This window comes from Tupaia chinensis, unplaced genomic scaffold (genome assembly GCF_000334495.1).
Source record: "Tupaia chinensis unplaced genomic scaffold, TupChi_1.0 Scaffold000044_1, whole genome shotgun sequence".
NCBI classification, from domain to species: Eukaryota; Metazoa; Chordata; class Mammalia; order Scandentia; family Tupaiidae; genus Tupaia; species Tupaia belangeri.
In genome coordinates, this window is record NW_006159500.1 from 519,551 (window position 1) to 540,648 (window position 21,098).

The 21,098-nt window shown below is 36.2% G+C and overlaps 1 protein-coding gene across 1 annotated transcript in view; it reads left to right on the forward strand.

The window, feature by feature from the left end:
- MAGI2 (membrane associated guanylate kinase, WW and PDZ domain containing 2) overlaps nucleotides 1–21,098 on the forward strand; it is a 701,446-nt gene that overhangs the window by 115,220 nt on the left and 565,128 nt on the right. Inside the window, exon 2 of the mRNA XM_027773307.1 lies at nucleotides 12,921–13,136. Coding sequence (XP_027629108.1) covers nucleotides 12,921–13,136 — 216 coding nt within the window. The remainder of the gene's footprint in view (nucleotides 1–12,920; nucleotides 13,137–21,098) is intronic.

The window sequence follows — 21,098 nt, forward strand, 5'->3', positions numbered from 1 at the left end:
CCCTACAAAATGTTGTCAAGATGCTTGAGGAAATGGTAGTTGGTTGGTGAGAGGTCCAGTGAATGTGGCGGATGAGGCAAAATTTCCTAGCCCAATTCTTTTGACTTTTGAAGCATTGGTTGTGTGACACGCAATCGTTGTCACGTAGAAGAATTGAGACCTTTCTGTTGACCAGTGTCAGCTGCAAGCATTGCAGTTTTAAATGCATTTCAGTGTTTTGCTAAGCATACTTCTCAGATGTGATATTTCACTGGGACTCAGAAAACTGTGGTGGATCAAACCCCAGCAAACAGTGACCATGACCTTATTATGGTACAAGTTTGGCTTCAGAAAGTGCTTCGGAGCTTCTTTCTTAGTCCAACTACTTAGCTGGCCTTCACATCTTGCAATTCAATACAGAAATGATCTGTTGTTACTGCGCAGAGTAATAGAAGACAACACTTCAAGATGATGGTTTTTCTTTTTTCATTTTTTTATCAATCATTTTCCAATCTGCTTCAAATGCCAAATGGCCATAAAATGGTTGACATTGAGTTCTTCAGCAACTTCTCTTGTAGTTGTGAGAGGATCAGCTTTGGTGATTGCTCTCAGTTGGTTGTTGTCAACCTCAAATGGCCAGCCATGATGCTTGTCACATTCAAACTCTTTTAATATAGTTTCTTTTAATATAGTTTTTGAACCATCGCTGCACTGTATGTTCGTTAGCAGTTCCTGGGACAATGCATTTTTGATGTTACAAGATGTCTCTGCTGCTTTACAATCCATTTTGAACTTGAAAAGAAAATCAATCCAATTTTCTTTTTATCTAACATCATTTCCATAATCTAAAATACATGTAAACAGCAAGTAATGTCATTAGCAAAAAAAAAAAAAGATAAAGTGAGAAATGCATATTAAAATGATTTATAACATAATTACATTTATTTAGGAATGTATCCAAAATCAAATGGCAATTCCCCAAAATGAAAAATCACAAGTATTTCAGTACCAACCTGAGAGTACTATTGTATTTACATCTAAATTGCTGCTAATTTTTACCATACTCTAACACTTAAGATGTATATTTGTCAGTGTGTCACAGATCACAATATAATCACAATGAAAATGTTGACTTTTAAAACCCAGAAAATTTTAAAGTGTTATAGACTAAAATATATAGTTGTAGTGCTTCATATATGGCCTTCCACAAGGTAATCATAGCTCACATCCTGTGGGGTTACACTTAGAGACTCTCTAATTCACCAGCAGGATGGATGCAAATGAAAGGCTTGGAATAAAAATAGAAACGCTCTGCAGCTATGACCACTTTCCCATAAGGGAATGTGCAAAGAAATATAAAGATATGATCAAATGGCAGTTCTCCACTTTTATGTCAAGAAAGCAAATGAGTCCAGGCTCTCAAGCAACTAAAATCATTGGCTTCAGTTTATTATCATTTTCTATACATTGTCAATTAAAGACTTTGTAATATGACAAAGAAATATAAGGTTGTCATTACAGTCTCTAAAAAAATGTTGTTACAGAACTTTGAAGGTGAAAAATATTTTAGAAATATGTTGAAATTCTGTCATTTCACGATGAGAACACTAAGATTCAGAGGCACTGATGCCTAATCCAAGGTCATTTAGGAGGTTAGTGATGGAACCTCAGTCAGAGCCAACATCCTCTGACTGTGCAGAAATCTTTCTTTCTCCCTGCCCAACCCCCAAGATGTTTGCTATAGGCTGCATGAACTCACTGGAGAGACAGGGAGACAAATACTGTGTCAAGCTGAGGAAAATCTAATGACCAAAATCTCCAAGTAGAAAGGAAATTTTTTTTTATTATTTCTCTGACTTGCTAAGGATTAGAGATTATATATTTGGCAAATTTCTTTTTTTAAAAAAGAATTGTTCATTTTATTTATTATTAGTTTTAATTTGATCAGAGAGAGAGAAAGAAAGGGAAAGTGAATAAGTAAGCCGCCAGGTCTGGGACATGGACTGCAGTTAGCCATGTGGGAGTCCAGCACCTTAACCATGTCACCTGCTGGCCCTGGCAAATTTCTAGACATTAACGAACAATCAAATTACTGTTAATCAGAAATTTCCCTGGGTGTTGTGCTTCAAGACAATGGCAAAACAAAATCTTAGAAGTCTCCTAATTTCTTAGTAATTCTATGGTATTCCATTTATTAGCACTATTGGAGGAAGTAAGTTACATGACAAACTATAAATTTTGTGTGAGGAAAAAAATAACATTCATGAAATTTTCATTTTTCCTTATCAATTTGTGAAAAGTAAGTTTAATTAAGATGATTATCACAAGGATTTGCTGAGCTTTGTGAAAATGCTCATTTATGAGTTTATCAAATTTATTTCTACTTTTTTAATATTCTGAGCCATGAAGGAACTGTCTCTTAAGCACTATGCTCATTAGACACTTAAAAATCTTAAGCAGTTGAGCTAGCCCTGTGGCTTGGTGCTTGAGGCAGCCAGATCCCACACGGCCAGTCCCACAATTTGAATCTTGGTCCAAACAACTTGAGGAACAGGATAAGCACATGTGAGTGTGTGCCAATCCCCAAAGGATGGAACAATGGAGGAGAAAGGAGTATAGTATGATCACACTTTGTTGGGAGGAGGTGATTTCTTCCACTGTCTCTGTCTCTGTCTCTATCTGTGTGTGTGTGTGTGTGGTGCGTGTGTGTGTGTGACTCTCTGGCAAGCACACATGACCACTGGCAAAATATTTTTTTAAATAGAAAAAAATTTTAAATTCATAATTACATTAAAAACACAATAGCAAATATAGACTTATAATTTTTTTGAGTGTTTTGTTTTGCTATAAGGCGTGTCTGCTCGCCAGAAAGACAGAGAGAGACAGAGAGATAGAAAGCGAGAAATCACCCCCCGGGGGGATGGCCACACCGCAATCCCTTCTCCTCCATCCTCCTCTCGGGATCTTGGGCACACACGCACACACGCCCGGCGTGAGTTAAAGCTGCCAGGTCCAGGACGCAACCCGCGGTCAACCACTTGGGAGTCCAGCGACATAGCCATTATGCTAACTGCTGGTCCCAGACTTATAGTTTTTTTTACTAACTAGAAGTATAATATAAACTATTTTTTTCAGTACCATTTTACAAATATATTTCCACAATGTTTGCTTGGATTCTCAACAGAGCAGGATCATCAACTCTGCCCTACCAGGTGCTCTGACTACCCACGTTGACATCTCCATTATGATTTGAAGAGCTCCAAAGACTCTTTTGAAAAATATTCTCTCGCTAGTAGGACAGTTATTTCCTAAATTCTATGATTAACATTTTTGAATTAGAGTTTTAAATCCTGTTAAAATGCAAGCATGATATGAGACCTACAAACTGATTTTATTCATTGGCATCTTTGTGTAGCTTACCACTTAGGAAAACTCAAAGGAAAATGAAAGTGGGATACATTTAATATACAGAGAAAAAATGAAATTGGAATTGTTATGGGTCTGAGGTATGAAAGTAGAAACCCAATAAGAAAAGTATGAGGTGCTGTGTGTGGAACTCTATGTGGGCTAAAAGTGGAAGTGTGTTACTGGGAAAAACAGGAGAGAAAGATAATGGGTATGAATAATTTGACTGTTTTTACAGTATTGCCACAAGTCAACATTTGCTTCGCTACTAGGTATTTCTAATTATAAAGTAGGCTCTTTAGCCTTGAACACAAGAATAGAGTGTTAATACACATTCATTCTTACATTATTTACTTGAAACATTTTTTCTTTTTACATTCTAACCTGTATCTTAATAATAAAGTCACAATGAATTTTTCACATTAATACAAAATAAAGTTATTAGACTTATGACCAGGGAGCAGAATGAGTGTTGCTAAGAAATAGACATCCATTAGATGTTTAGAAGTATTTTATACAGGCCCAGCAGGTTGGTGTAGTGGTTAAGGTGCGAGACTCCCATGTGGTAGACCATGGTCCAACTCCCAGACTGGGTGGCTTGAAACTCATGCCGGGCATGTATACATGCATGCTCAAAATCCCAAGAGGAGAATGGAGGGGAAGGGACTGTGGCATGGTCATCTCCCATGGGGAGTGACTTCTTGCTTTCTGTCTCTCTTTCTCTCCAGTGAGTGCACGTGCCCTATAGTAAAAAAAAATCTCTCTCAAGGAAAAAAAAAATTATACATATTCAGTGTAGCAAAGCAATTAAATAAGAGAAATATCATTGACACAATGTCACCTAAAATTGTTCTTGTGTTATTTAAAACAGAGATTTTCAGTTTATTATGAAAAAAATTAATTACTTGAGTGATAACATAGTAACCTAAAATGTTTTTGATGAAAGGGATTATATGGAGCTGTGACTAGCCATTAATCATATATGAAACAAAGTATACTGTTCAAATTGCTTTCAGCTCTTTTCTTTTTTAATGTGGCTAATTAGAAATTTCTAAATTATATATGTGGATCATTATTTGTGGCTTACATTATATTTTTACTAGACAGTGGTGCCCTAAGGGATTTAATATTATTTAAATGGATATATTTGTGATTTGGGTGCTTTAACTTTAATGTTATAATTATCAGTGTTCAAATGCTTAATTGTGAAAGCAGAAGAAATCCTCTGTGGCTTCCTTCTGTTTTCCAGAAGAGTTCCTTATATAATTATGTATGTCATTTTGCACAGGTGGGAAATGTTCTAAACTCTCTTCATAATACTTGAAGGGAATGGTCACTGAATAGGAAGGTTATCTGACTTTCTTTAAACAAATGAACCACCTATACTAGCCACTCTGTGGACAGTAACATTTAGCTAAAATGTGTCCTACATTAGCTAACATGAATGAATGAACGTTCAGTCAGAATGACCACTGACTACTTGCAAATGGATTTCAGAAAATGTTAATTAAATTAAACCATCTCTATGACTTCTGGAGAATATTAATGGATAATAGAAGACTGTGAAATTCATGAGCAGGTTGGTGGCACAGTGATACTCCACTGGTCAAGTGATGCTGGATGTAGTGGAAGACCAAGAGTTCTATTCCCTAGTCGACTTGTACACACCGGTTGCATGTGTCTGTGATCCTTGCCAGCTGGAAAGACGGGAGCGGGGCGGTTCACATAAAGGCCTTCATAAAGGTGCTTGTCTATTTCTCTCTCTCTCTCTCTCTCTCTCTCTCATTCATGAAATAAATAACCAAACTTAAAAAAAAAAAACTGACAATAAAATTCAGAATGTGTGCCATTAGGAATCAGATCATAAAACCAGAATTAATCTAATTTAAAATAAATTTGAAATTCCAAGGTTAAGCTAAAGAATTGTTACAAAATAATTCCATTCCGTTTGTGAGACAAAAAAAAAAACAAGCTTTCGCATTCTTTGCACAACTGTGTACATTTTGAAAATCACATTCAATTCAATTATTAAAAATCTAGCAATATGGGGCCAGCAGGTAGTATGGTGGTTAAGAGAGCTGGAGTCCCACATGATTGACTACAATTGGAGTCCCAGACCTGATGGCTTGAAAATCACCTGTGTGTGTGTACATGCATGTCCAGAATCCTAAGAAGAGAGTGGAGAAAGGATTGCAGCATGTCTATGCTCCCCACCCTCCACCCCTGCTGGGTGTGTGTGTGAGATTTCCCACTTTCCTTCTCTCTGTATCTCTCCATCTCATCTCCGACATGCGCACATGCCCTATGACAAAAACAAAAACAATTCAGAAATTTATCATTTAATATAAGTATCAGTTACAAAATACTATTTGGGATGTTTTTTGTATCTCTCGCACATGTGAGATTAATGATTTCCACCAAAAAAGAAAAAGAAATTATCTTCTGTGGTCAGGTAGTTCCTGCATCTTTCAAGCTATTGACAACATATGACATCGTGAGGAAATTGTATCACTTTATTTTCTGGGTTATATTTATTCACTTTGTTTTGTATTTACAGAATTTCTTATTTACCAACTGTAGCCATATGACTGTGATTCTTGCCATGGCTAACAGGAGTTATGGCTTTTGGCAATAGATTTAACTCATTGCGCTTTCCTATTTAATATGTTAAACATGTCTTAAAGCTTGAATTTGAGATCCTCTTATGATTATCCATTTCTATTAATACAAATCTAAATTTCTGATGCAGATAAATAATTATTTACTTATAATCTGGCAGGTTTTCTAGCATCACTAATTATGATTCGATTTGGAATTCTGAATCTCTTTTCTGTTTAATGTCAAAGCCAGATTTCACAGGTGCTATTAAAGAGGCCAAGTGTCAAACTGTTTGCTCCACTTACAAAATTTTAGGAAACAAATGATAAGATTTTTCATGACTTAAATTTTGCCACATGTTGTTTCCACCACCAGAAGAAATCCTCAAGCTCTCTGGGGATCCCAGTGATGAACTATGTTGTATGCATGCCCTATAGGCAATCATCTCTCTTCTACTAAGCTATTATCCAAAATTGATTCTTTCTGGTTACCAAAATGAGAATAAAAGCACCGAGAATATTGGAGAGGAATGGAGGTCATGACCTTAATCTGTGCAGACTCTTAAAAACAAGTATGTTACCTTTATAAAACCCATCTCTAGTTGGGTGCAGTATGGAATGATCTATGGTAACTTGATATAAAACCTGCACATGCTATTATTATACACCCAAAGGTCTGAAACAACAGAGTCAGCATCCGAATCTATAACTGAAGAAGCCAAATGAACTGCATTAATAACTAATCCCGTAGTTCCATCATGAAAACTGATCTTGTTTAAAGAGAAAATGTGTTGGAAGTAATGAATATATTTCCAAGTATTAGAGTTTGCTACTAGCATTTTCACGTTTTCCTGTACCGAAAATTAGTTTTTAATGTGTTTCCTGCTTTCATAATAGCAGAATTTGAAAGCATGAAGAATATGGTGCAGCTCAGAACATATTATTTTGGTATCTATGCCCATGCAATGAAGACACGGAGTACAAAAAATAAAATAGTTTAAACTTCATTGAAATAGTTTCCTATTCTTTTTTCTCCCTTGACCTCACCATTAAAATCAATGTGAAAAAATCTAGAAAGAATCAGAAGATAAAAACATTATTTAAAAAATTTAAACTAAGACTTTTGTGAACAGGCTACCTTGTCAAGTATAGAGAATACATAGAAGTTTATTTTCATGATGGTCTTCAAGTAGAGTGCATGAAAGTGATTTAGAAAGTTATTCTACTGGCTCCAGGGCAGCTGGATTCTATATGGTTGTCTGCATGGTTCAAGCCCCAGTCCCAGCAGCTTGAGAAATACACTGGGTGCATGCCAAAAATCTCCAAAAAAGGGAGAGATGAAGGAGAGGAGATGTGTGGGGAGATGCTTTCTCCTCTCTCTCTCTCTCTCTCTCTCTATCCATCTCCCTCTCTCTGAATAGTTCATATATCTCTAGCCAAAAATAAAAAGAGAGAGAGAGAGAAAGCAGTTCTCATCTTTTGGATCACATAAGAATGAGTGTGTCTAGGTAATAAATTAGATTTTGCAAGGACTTTTCTAGGCTTATTTAGTTCTTAGCCATGTCCTTCTTTCTTGCATTAAATTAGTATAAGCATCCAGTATAAGTGAGCTTTTAAGTGTTTCTATCATTATGAAATAGATTATTGACATATTATGAAGCCCTCTTTTAGTTCAAATTGCTGGAAACCTTTTATATTTTCATAATGTTAGAAATGGGTGTATTTACTCTGTTTCAGCCTTTCATAGCCACATCTTTATGGGGAAAAAAATCCATTTGTATGTATTTAAAAAGCTGGAGAATATGGGATCAGTGGGTGGCATGGTGGTTAAGGCACTGGATGTTCCCACATGGCTGACAGTAGTTTGAGTCCTGGGCCTGGTTTCTTGCTTTTTCATTTTCCCTCTCTCTCTGGTCAAATTAAAATAAATGAATAAATAAAATTAAATAAATAATTCTTTAAAAAATAAAAGCCAAAGAATAGATCAGGTTCCTCTCTTATTTTCTGTACATTGATTAAAAATCAAACAATGTAAATGTATAGATTATCTAATATGGTAGAGTTAAGTAGGCAATTTTACATATAATCTTGTTATCATATTCAGTAAGTTAGTGGGATTTAATATTAAAATTACATGAGGGCTAGACAGTGGCATAGGGGTAACATAACCGGACCTGCGTTCAGTCTCAGGCCTCTGGTACCTGTCAAGCACACACGTGTGATCTGGCATGGCTGAGGCTGGAGGTGGATCACAGCAGGAAGACCTTGTTGAGGGTGCCCTCCCACCCTCACTTTCACTTTCTCTTTCTTTGCCTTTCTCTCATGAAAGAAAGAAACTTTTTAAAAATTTTACATGAAGCTGCTCATGTATATGTCATTTTTATGGTCAATGGAAAGTAGTCTAAATTTTTTTTTTAATCCTTCTATCCCCCTCTACAACACACACACATACACTTATTTTTGGAAGAAGGAGGAAAAATATCTAAAATGTTCCTGCTATATGATTTGGTAGCATTACTGACTTTTCCTTTTGAAACGGATATATTTGTGTTCATTGATTGTGCCTTTGAATGAAGTCCTCCAGTATGAGTTCTGGGAAAGTTGTGAATTAAATCTTTTATTTTTTCTCTTAAAATATAATATAGTATTTTGAAAACAGAATAGGTTCTTACATCAAACATATAGGTTTTTTCACTTGCTTCATGTATAATTTTGGGAAATAGCTTAACTCCTTAGGGTCTTAATTTTCTTAACTGAAGAGGCAGAGTGACTTCTTACTGTGATGAATGAATGACAAAAGTAGCCAGCATTATATTGAGCACCCAGTCTGCTACAGTCATGCCATATACCCTTCATTATCATTAATTTTTTTTTTAACAACAGCATTGGATAAGAGCTAATCTGATCCCCATTTCATACAGGAGTGCATGTGTTCTTGCCTATTATACTGTCCAGCTCAGGAAATTGTGATGATAGTAGTGGTTGTAGTTGTTTTTGTGACCATTGTCATCTTATAGTTCAATTTATGCATATAGAGAGGTAGTGGGATTAGAGAACATGGGATTCAAAGTTAGTTTTATCTCACCAGGATCTATGCCATAAAATATTACGCAATACTATGTTTTTGTTTTTAGATTTTAGATTCACTAAATCCTAGAACAGCGCATAGAAAGACCTTCTTAATTTATATATACATATATATAACATATTTAACATATATATATATATATATATACACATATACATATTATAATATATATGAAGAAGATTTTCTTGCCATAGGGCAAAAGACAGAGACAAAGAGAAGGAAAGTGAGAAATCACCCTGCTATGGAATGACCACACCCAATCCCTACTCCTTCATTCTCCTCTCTAAATTTTGGGTGCGCTCACATGCACCCGGCATGATTTTCAAGCTGCCAGGTCCAAGACTTAAACCGCCATTGACCATGTGGGAGTCTAGTGCCTTAACCACCATGCCAAATACTGGCTCCCAAATGCTTCATTCCTAATAAGACAATATATCCAAATTATACTTAAAAACTGTTTTGACTCTTATTTTTTCCAAAAGCACACTTATACTTACCTGAGAAGCACAGTTTATCCTCTTCATACAGATATATATTCACTTAGAGCAGGGAGTCATTTCAGTGACTTAGCTACTGACTACTTGGCCAATTCTTCAGTTGTTGGTCTAGGTATTTCTTTCTTTTTTTTTTTGAAGAGGTTTTTGCTATAGAGTGCGTGCGCTCGCCAGACAGACAAAGAGAGACATAGAGACAGAAAGCGAGAAATCACACCCCAGGGGGGATGGCCACGCTGCAATCCCCTCTACTCCATTCTCCTCTCGGGATCTTGGGCATGCATGCACACGCGCCCAGTGTGAGTTTTAAGCCACCGGGTCCAGGACGCAAACCATGGTTGACTACATGGGAGTCCAGCGACATAGCCATTACGCTAACTGCTGGTCCCGGTCTAGGGATTTCTAGTTACCTTATTCTTATGCAGTTGTATAAAAATTTTGGCTTAGGGTGATTGCTTAGTCTTCATGAATTATATTTTTCAAGTGTAGTAATTATTATGTGCTTCCTTTAAGTTACTACTATTGCTAGGAAAGATAATCTTAAAGTCTTTACTAATGATTTATACAGTTTTACATCTAAATTTAATCTGATTTATTAATTGCATAAATCAAATAATAGAAGTAGAATATGCTATATAATTTATAATCACATTATATACCAGCAGGTGTGATTATTTACTAATAAAAACCCTGCAGAACCCATTACTTAGCATTTATTTTTAATCTGGACTATATATTTATTTCTAATTAGTTAAAGATTCTTTACTTCAGGGAGATTTTTAACTTAAATGACAAATGAAAAAAAAAGTGAAATGCAATTCATTTTTCTTCGTACAATGTATATTTGAAAGCATTTAAAAAATCTTAGATTACTACCTACAATTATATCACGTAGGGATTATTTACTAGTTTTATGTTATGTTTACAGATTAGAAGTATTTATTGAGATTCCCTAGAAAGCATAGCAGCGTACTGAGAGCTGTGCTAGCCTTCAAGAATGCTGATATATAATAGTTCATTGACTTCTAGGGAGAAACTATGTGTTCTTGTTTGCTCAGGGTTTTTAGTCAATGTATTTCTTAGAATTTTCTTGGGAACCAGCAGTTAGCATAATGGTTATGTCGCAGGACTCCCACGTAGTCGACCACAGTTCACGTCCTGGACCCGGTGGCTTAAAACTCATGCCGGTCGCATGTGCCTGTGTGCCTAAGATCCTGAGAGAAGAATGGGGGAGAAGGGATTGCGGTGTGACCATCCGCCCTGAGGGGTGATTTCTCGCTTTCTGTCTCTATGTCTCTCTCTATCTGTCTGGCAAACGCTCGCGCCCTATAGCGAAAAAAACCTCTCCAGAAAAAGAAAAAAAAAAGAGTTTTCTCAGAAATGATCCAATCAGAACAGCCAGGGGAGTTTGGAACTCATTCCCAAAGAGGTAGTTTACACCTCACTGCAAGGCTGTGTCCCTTACAGTAAAACCAGCTAGAGTTTTCAGAATCCAGAGCCAACAAAGGCTACCTGGGTGTCTTGAGTAAATATCTTTGTTTCTGCTCATTTTCCTCAAGGTTTTCCAGCCTTTTCCCCATCTTACCTCTTTCTAGCATATTCTTATCTTATTTCACTTGAGTAGGTTTTGCTTGTTTGCAACTCAGAATACTGGTGATTATAACAATTATTGTTGTTTCCCCACTTATACAGGAAGGAATAGCCTCACTGAGGCAAGTGACTAACTTGCTTGAATCTAGGTTATGCAGTAAAGTCTAGGTCCCATGTGTTCTAGTTAAAGGTGTTAGTTTCACAACACATTACTTTCCAGGATGCCATCAATGACCTCTGCAGATTGTGAGGAGCGCTTGCTTCATCCTCTATGTCTCTTTTCTGTGCTCAATCCTATTTCCTATTACAATGCTCATTATATGTCATCCTCCTATGAGTCAAATGTAGTCTCACATTAGATGCTGACCACTGTGGAAGACAGGAATTGTATTACATGCATCATTTTTTGGTTAGCTGTATATCAAAATGCCTGGCTGCATAGTTAGATTTTATTCTAATGAAAGATTTTAACGAGTGTTCATAATTTACTTGATTAACTGCAAATACAGATATGGATTTGAAGGTGGTGCTGAAAGTGTAAGATTGATGTTTTAAAATCACCATCTAGGTTCTTTGCCAACTGAAAGTTTAGAATATTTAAAGAGCTGGTCTAGTCTCCATGACTTTGTCAGTAACACACTAAACTATGATGTTGGAAGTCGCATAACCCACCATGGATTCAGATACCAGGCCCTATAGACCTGAAACACGCCAGGTGCACACATACATGGCCCAATATTTTAACCAGATGAAGGGTTGAAAGAAGATTGCAGTATGACAAGACTCTGTCAAGAGTGGTTTTTCCTCCTCCCTGCCTCCTTCCCTCCTTTCCTCACTTTCTCTCTCTCTCTTTTTTCTCTCTCTCATGCGTAAGCATGCACTCTCTATCATGAATAAAATAAACTTGAATAAATAAATAAAGTATGTTGCCTTGAACCTATAAAGATGTTCACTTAGTAAGGATTTATTCCATGCTTATTATGTGCCAGGTTCTTATTACAGAAATAAATACAAATTAGTCTCCCCTCTAATGAAGTCTTACAGACGGTTGGGGAAAACAAATGATTCCATAGCTAGATAATGGAGCTGTGGGAAAAAGAGCTGTGGCAATCTGAAGAATGATGTGAGCAGCAAGTCTGCTTTCAGCAGCCATGGGAACCACTAACGTGGCCTGGAAATAATCTCTGGGGAGCACTGTATACATCAATGACAATAGACATAGCCCCTTGAAAGCTGGAGAAAAGCATTAGACGCTTTGCCTTTCTGGAATAACGTGAAATTCATCCTCCCCCCCCAAAAAAAAATCACCTGGATTCTTGACATAATCATTTTTACAAGGTTATGATCTAATGTTCTTATCAAAATAATCTAAATAATTTTGAAATTATTTGAAGTACCCATTGGAATAATACATAAGATCATATTTTCATTTGGTAGAAAGATGAAATTGAAGATAGGTCTGTATCTTTAATCACCAATGTCCAATTCAAAAGAAACAACAAACATATATATATATATACACACACACACACACACACACATATATGTATATATATATGTGTGTATATATATATACACACAAACATACACACACATATATACACATACATACATACACACACACCCATATATATGCAAAAAAATAAAAATAAATGTGTGTGTGGGTGTATAAATAGTATAAAAATTTGGTAATGTATTTTCCATTTTACAAGTTATCACACAGCAGGAGAGAGATTTAACTCCAGAATGTCTTTGTATCATTTGTAGACAATTACTACGGTACCCCGAAGCCTCCAGCAGAACCAGCACCATTATTATTAAATGTAACAGACCAGATACTTCCGGGAGCCACTCCAAGTGCTGAAGGAAAACGGAAGAGGAATAAATCAGTGAGCAACATGGAGAAAGCAAGTATAGAGCCTCCTGAGGAGGAAGAGGAAGAGAGGCCTGTGGTCAATGGAAATGGAGTAGTGATAACGCCAGGTAAGCCATTCCTGTTTTTCATGGGCTCATCAGTTTTTTGTTTGTTTGTTTGCTTTTTAGAGAGATATTTGGTATAGGGCATGTGTGCTCCTTGCAGAGACAGAGAGACAGAAAGTGAGAAATTACTCTCCAAAGAGTGGTCATGCTGCAATCCCATCCTCCTCCGTCCTCCTCTCGTATTCTTGGGCATGCACACACAAGTGAGTTTAAAGCTGTAAGTCTGGGACTTAAACCACAGTCAACTACATGGGAGTCCAGTGACATAACCAGTACTCCATCCTACTGGTCCCCGTCAGTGTACTATTTTAGATGTAAGATCTGTTTATCTTTCAATCTTACATCCTTGTGTTCAGATGTGCATATATATAGTAATGTAATGTTTGCTACTTTAGATGTTTAGATTTAGATAAGTATCTATTTATATATATATATATATATGTAATTATCTTACATCTATGTATTTATATGTGTGTATAATTGCAATTACCTTTAGAAAGTGAGGATTATGATAGTAAATGGAAAGGAAATGATTCTAGTAACCAATTTATTCTCATTTTGACATATTCATTCACCTTCCTTAATTTTTTGTTTTCCTTATACAGTCTTTTTTTTTTTTTTTCTTTTTTTTGGAGAGGTTTTTGCTATTGGGTGCGTGTGCTCGCCAGACAGACAGAGACAAACAGAGACAGAAAGCGAGAAATCACCCCCCAGGGGGAATGGCCATACCGCAGTCCCTTCTCCTCCATTCTCCTCTCGGGATCTTGGGCACGCACGATGCGCACGCGCCCAGCATGAGTTTAAGCCACCAGGTCCGGGACTCGAACCACAGTCGACTATGTGGGAGTCCAGCGACATAGCCATTACACTAACTGCTGGTCCCTCCTTATACAGTCTTAATGGCACTATAGAGTGACTGGCTTAAACCTTTTACAAGGTATTACAAGTCTTGAATATGATTGTGTGAAGTTTCACAGTCTCTGCTAATCATCATTGGAGAAAATCTATTTAGAAATCTCACTTTGCTTGCAGTTCCGTGTTACAGATTGTGTCATGTGATTTAATGATGTAAATAGTCCTTAAAATGCCTACAAAGTGCCCAGACATTTGTCTTTCCTCCCTTACCACCTAAACTGGCAACAAGAAGCATCTTTCCAATGTGAAGGTACCTACCCTTAAGCAAGGAAAAGAACAGTTACACATTAGATTGATAATTTGTCATACCACATATTTAAAGATTATTACACAGGAATATAAAGTGTCCTTCGACAAGGTATAAATTTATTTTTTCTGTATACATCTTATTAATAAAAAACAAAAATTGATTTTTGTATAATATTGGTCATAATTACATGTTACTCAAAAATAACAACAACAAAAGATTATGGCATTCTAGTAGCCTTTTGAAGGGAGCGTCTAAAATTTTGTTTTACCTGTTTTTCAATAGTGGCATATTAGTGAGGTTTGGAAATTTAAGGACAGTGTTTAAACACCTTAAAAAATAAGAACGCGCACACCTTGTGTAACTATTATTAAGATATTTCCTACTACTACTTCAATGTCTGTATTTTTAGTTCATACTATATAATAAGAACCAGAAGAAAGCTTCGTAAGTTTGCTTTTTATCTTCCTTGTTCAAATACTTGCAAAGGTATTCAAAGTGAATGTAAGGGGACCAAAATATAATCTGTGCCAGTTAAGGTATTATATTAAAAGATGGTTTCAGTTTAAATACACGGAGAACTGTGTTCCCAAAACCCGGGTAAAAACTCATTCTCTGACTCTAGAAATCATTGGTTTCTAGATACAAATTCCCATAAGTCATGCAACTTTTCTCCTATACAAAGATCTAGCAATTTTCAAGCAATTAGACACCTTCCTCTTTCTGATTCTGTTGTATCTTAGTGAAAATATTTCCTTTTAATTATATAACTAAAATTAATTTGGGTGGCTGGCAGGTGGCTTGGTGGTAGTGGGTGCTAGACTCCCACATGGTCAACTGTGGTTCAAATCCCAGACCTGGCGGCTTGCTTTCTCAATTTCTCTCTCTCTCTCGCTCTCATACTCTGTCCCTCTGTGACCAAATTAAAATAAATAAATACAAAGATCTAGCAATTTTCAAGCAATTAGACACCTTCCTCTTTCTGATTCTGTTGTATCTTAGTGAAAATATTTCCTTTTAATTATATAACTAAAATTAATTTGGGTGGCTGGCAGGTGGCTTGGTGGTAGTGGGTGCTAGACTCCCACATGGTCAACTGTGGTTCAAATCCCAGACCTGGCGGCTTGCTTTCTCAATTTCTCTCTCTCTCTCGCTCTCATACTCTGTCCCTCTGTGACCAAATTAAAATAAATAAATAAAGTTGAATAAAATAATTCTTTAAAAAACTGTTTAAATAAAAAAATTAATTTGATAGTAGATTGTTTTCTTAGTTGATCTTTGATGTGAGAAGCATTGAAGCAGTAACCATTAAGGAAGTAGAAGCAGAGGTTAGAGAAAAGTCACAGAATTGCTTACTGGTTAACACCTTAATACTTTAATTAAAGTTTTAGAGAATACATCATTTTGTATCTACTACCTATTTTTTGCACCTTTTCTCCTTTCAACAATAATTTATACTTAAAACTGTATTTTTATTTTTGCCTCTTAGACCATTTGTACATAAAGTCAGTGACCATCTTTAAATATGGAAATTTACCATGAACTTTTGTTAACCTTATCCATGAAAATTTACATAAGAGCATGTGAATATTCGTTTTATATAGGGTTTCCTCTTTCTGCCCTGAAGTACACCAAATATATGAATTTGGGTCATAGTATCCAGAAAAGCAGGTAATTATTTTTTTGGGCTTCAGACAGGTCAGAAATGTTTCTCTCTCTGCCTTACAACACCTTGGTGATGGAAATCAATATAATTCTATCCTTAGAAATGTAGTTCTATCCTTGTCAATAATAAAAAATTCTAAAAATAAAACTAAATAACTAATGGCAACTCTTCACTAATTAATGCATACAGTGAGCTTGGCATATGGTATATATATTATCTCTCATTTCATAATGGTAAACTTATTTAAGAATAAGATATTGAGCCTAGTTTAAGGTGCTAAACTAAGATAAAAGCCTGTTTAGTAGCAGAGTTGGGCTTTGGATCCAGTAACACCTGAATTAATCCTCTCTCCGGCACATTTCCCTGAGCTGTTAACCATGCTGAGGACAAAGTGACTTTTGACCTCCATAAAGTAAATCACGATCCTACAGCTCAGAGTGTTTAATCTACATTGTATTCCATTATATTTGTCCTTCACTAGGTTCACAGCAGTGGTGTTGTATTTAATGCTTGCAAGGATGATATTGTATATCCTTATATCATCTTACAGATTCTGTCTTTAAACTGATATTTAAAATTCATATCCTCAAAAAACCTTCCCTGACATTCACCTCACCTATATTTAGACATCTTATTTTTCTGTTTATCTTGTTAGAGCTGACATCCAGCCCTATGGCTGCAAAAGCTGTAGATACACCTGCATCCTTCACTACTCACCTCTGTTTCGGACCATATTCAAACTATGCTCCACTGCATAAACTCCTAAGCATTTCTTCTGCAATTTAAATGCACGCAATTTAAACTGGTTTCCCCATAAAATAAACAAGCAAATCAACTTGCAGAGTCCTTATTTGATTTCTCTAATTCTTTTTACCTGGATATCTCAGAATTATCTTTGATGTTTCTCTTTCCCAGGGTTGATATTCATTATTAGGCACAAAAGATGACTGAATCCTTTTGCTTTCGTCCTTTCCTTCCAATCACTGCCCCATCACAGAGCACTGTTGTATCAGCTCATTTGTGAGCAGTCCCCTAACTGATGTGCATACCTCCAGATCCCTTCTCTCTCAAATTACCTTCTCTCTCAGCAAGCACAAATATTTTTGTAGAATTATTTTTATTTATCATTGCTATTTTTAAATTTGACTTCTTGAACCAGCACTTGGTCATGCAACTGTCCTTCTCAAAACTCGAATGGGTCTGTTTCCACTTGTTCAAACTATTTGGGCAACCACTCAGGTTCTCCGACCTTTGACTGGAGCATCTCTGTTAGCTTCAGCTCCCATTAATCTGCATAAACTCTCCTCTTTCATACACCCTGCATACTCAGAGTAGTAATATTTCCACCTGTCTGATCAGGTCATTCCCACACGTACATCATTGTTCTTTTATTCAAAACCCAATGACATTTTTGATATTCACTAGGAATCACTTGTGGAGTCCCAGAATGAAAAGTCAAAATGACCATCTTTGAACTATTGTAATACAATTTATACTTCTCATTCATTTGGAAGGTATTAGTTCCCCTGGTGCTTGTAGATACTTTTTATAATGTGCTTATCTGTCATCTCCATGTGTATTATAAGCATTATTGGGATAAGGACTACGTTTACTTGTCTTTTTGTCTATCTCAACTATATTGTTAAATATTTCAGATATTTAGTAAATCTTTATTTTAGTTAATGATGACTAACTGCTACACTGTGTCAAAATTTTACTATATGAATGTAATTAGATTTCTTTCGTGCTCATTTTACAACATGCAATGTCTTCAACACTCCATTTAAAAGATAGGAAATTCCAGCTCATACATTCCTTCCAGAGTTATGTAGCTACAGAAAATTATACATACGTGTGCTTTAAAATATATACTCTTACAGAACCATTCAATATTTCTAACTTTGAAAATATCAAAAATAGATAGTGAATTGATAAGTAGATAGAATTTATTTAAAGTTTGGGCATCTCTTCTGAAAAGCAAAATCCTGTAACCAGAGTAATTAGGTTAAGCTTTCTCGGATTTCTTTCATTTCATGAGTTATCTGCTAAACTTTTCCGGAAAGTAATTCACTATTATCTTGTAGCTTCCCCTCACCAGCTATTAGTAAGCCTAGTGCAAAGAATTAGAAATGCACATCTATTTTAAAAGCCGTTAAATCTCTCTGTTAATACACATACACACACAATGCCAGGAGGAACAGGGCCCGTGAGAGCTACCTTCGCCAACAAAGGGAATACAGTATGTGTACACAGAGCTGCCTTCTCCAGGCCCCCAGGCCCGCAATTAGTGCAAATGAACTGCCTCTCCCAGAGAGCAAACAGAGTGTCCCTTATGTGATCCCCGAGTGTCCTCGGCAATGATCTCAGTTCACCATTAGGGACCCGCATCCAGGTTCTGGGCTGCTTGGCACGCTGACTGTGCACACACCATCAGTCCTGGTTTTGTGAATGAGATCCTGTCACTGTCCGAAGAATTATGTCCTCCCTAGTGAATCTCGCTGTTTTTCTGTGAATAATGCCCCACTCTGAAACCACCCTAATGCCTATTCCCTGCTTATTTTTGTGTGGGTTCACAGAGACTGCGATTTGTGTACCCACCCCGATCTTTGACATTTTTTTTAAGAGGCTTAATTTTATGATCGTGTTCACAAATACAGTGCTAGGTTTTTATCACTCTGTTGGATGGGAAATTTTCTGGGGCTATTTTAAACTAACCTTCTTCCATTAGATATTCTACTTATAAAAGAGAAGCATTCTATCTTTTTCTTAATTAGATAGTTAAACAACCCTGATTGTAAAACACTCTATCTAGGTATGATTATAAGGTAATGAACTGACCGCTTTAGCGTATGTGGCCATGAACTATAGTAGACATTGTAAATATACCGTTTTAAAAAATAAAATCACGACTAGTTTCAGGGATTCATTTTAAATCAAGGCAGACCTACTTTTGGTTAAACCAAAAGAGAGACCTTTAGGTGCACCTCTTTGTGCCCTCACAACTGATTCAGCATTTTTAGGAGCAGGCATTCACCCTACCTCTGTGGAAAACGTCTTTCTATTTCCTTGAGGTTTTATATAATTGGTGCGTAAGGGAGATTTGATACCTGGATAAGGGATGCAGAACGAGCACAACCTGGTTAGCACCTCAGGTTTGTACAGCACTGACAGAAAGCTGGGGGATAGTTGATATGTTTAGATGTCTTCAGGTACTTAGAATTAAGCTTTTTTTCTAAAAATAATTGTGTCTAGGTCTGACTTTTACCTGTCCCAGTGCTTCTTGTCTCATATTTCCCCTCTGAGACAGATTATAATTCTTTGTGTGAAATCTCAGCTACTTTATTGTCAAAGATGGCTTTAGTCATTTCTGACTGAAGGTTGGCCTTTCTCTCTGAAAAAGGAAGGTCATTGGATAAGGTGCCTCGGAGCAACTGTTCCTTCTACGTGGCTCCCTTCTTGAGAACAGCACCTTAACCTTTATTGTCCTGACCGACTTCTTGCTCTCATTAAAAATTACCTGGACTCCCATTTAGCCCCAAAGAATAGAACTTCAATGATCAAGAACAAGATTAAATAAAATCCTTTTTTTTTCTCCTTCAGCTTATTTGAAGTTTCTGAAACATCAGAAGGTGATGTTATGTATCATATAATACTATTCTCCTAAAGGTTTATTTTTTTCCCCAGAATGTTGAAAGCAAACTCTAAGCAATATTGTACATGTGTGGTTTATATTTATTTTATATCTTCCCATGGTCTTTGACCGTTTTCAGTAATTCTCTCAGTTTCTCTCACATGAAACTTTATTAAAGGTTTGGGGGATCTGTTTCTATATGATAAATATCTTTAGAATTTATTATATTATGAAAACCACACTCAACATGTACAATTTTAAAGCTGTAAGGATTCATTCTATTGCCATTATTTCAGTCTACTTTTATTAAAATGTTAAAAATTAAATATTGCAGGAGGATTCATTCTATTGCCATTATTTCAGTCTATTTTATTCAAATGTTAAAAATTAAATATTACAGAAAGAAAATATACTAGTTCTTCTTCTCCCCTGTTAACGGAAAATTATTTCTTTTACTAAGATTTCTTGTGATTCTTTCCAAGTTAGTTTTTCATATATCAAGAAATATTTCTCTTATACACAATTGTACATACTGTTCTTTCGGTGCTCTGAACAATTTTCAATCAGTTGTGTATTTTAGATATACATGAAAAATAATTTTGAGATATCAGTATTTTTTTCTTAGTAATTTGAATTTCCCTGGCTAGCACCATGAATAAATGATATCAAATCTGCTTATAACTATTACAGAGAAAAATAATTTCTTCACAAAATTGGGGTTTTGATGCATGCACAGTTGATGCACATCTCATTAATCAGAAGTATAGATAACCATTCTTTTTTTTTTTTTTTTGGAGTGGTTTTTGCTATAGGTCATGTGCACTTGCCAGAAAAAGAGAGACAGAGAGACAGAAAGCAAGAAATCACCCCCCAGGGGGAATGGCCATGCCACAATCCCTTCTCCTCCATTCTGCTCTCAGGATCTTGGGCTGCACACACACGTGCCTGGCATGAGTTTAAGCCACCCGGTCTGGGACTCGAACCGCAATTGGTTACATGGGAGTTCAGCAATATAGCCCTTACGCTAACTTCTGGTCCCCTAGATAACCATTATTCTCACTTCCACTAATTCTAGTATTTTATTCTAGACTGTTTCCTTCTTAGCCTCAAATAATGAAAAAAAAATATTTGTTAATGTCTCAAAATATATTTTATATGTACATAATTATTATAGTATCTAAGGATATCCTTTCTCATGCTTATGTATTCTCTAGTAAAAACTTATAATAATGTTTTTTAAGACTTAGAACTACAACAGTAGTGATAATGAGTAAAAGATCAGGGTCAGCAGGCAGTATGGTAGTTAAGACACTGGACTCCCCATGTGGTCAATTCTGGTTCAAGTCCCAGATTCAATAGCTTCAAATTCATGTAGGTCACATGTGCATGCATTCCCATAATCCTGGGAGGAGAATGGAGGAGAAGGGACTGTGGGATGGCCATTCTCCCAGGGGATTTCTCACTTTCCCTCCCTCCCTCCCTCCCTTTCTGTCTCTTCAGCAAGCA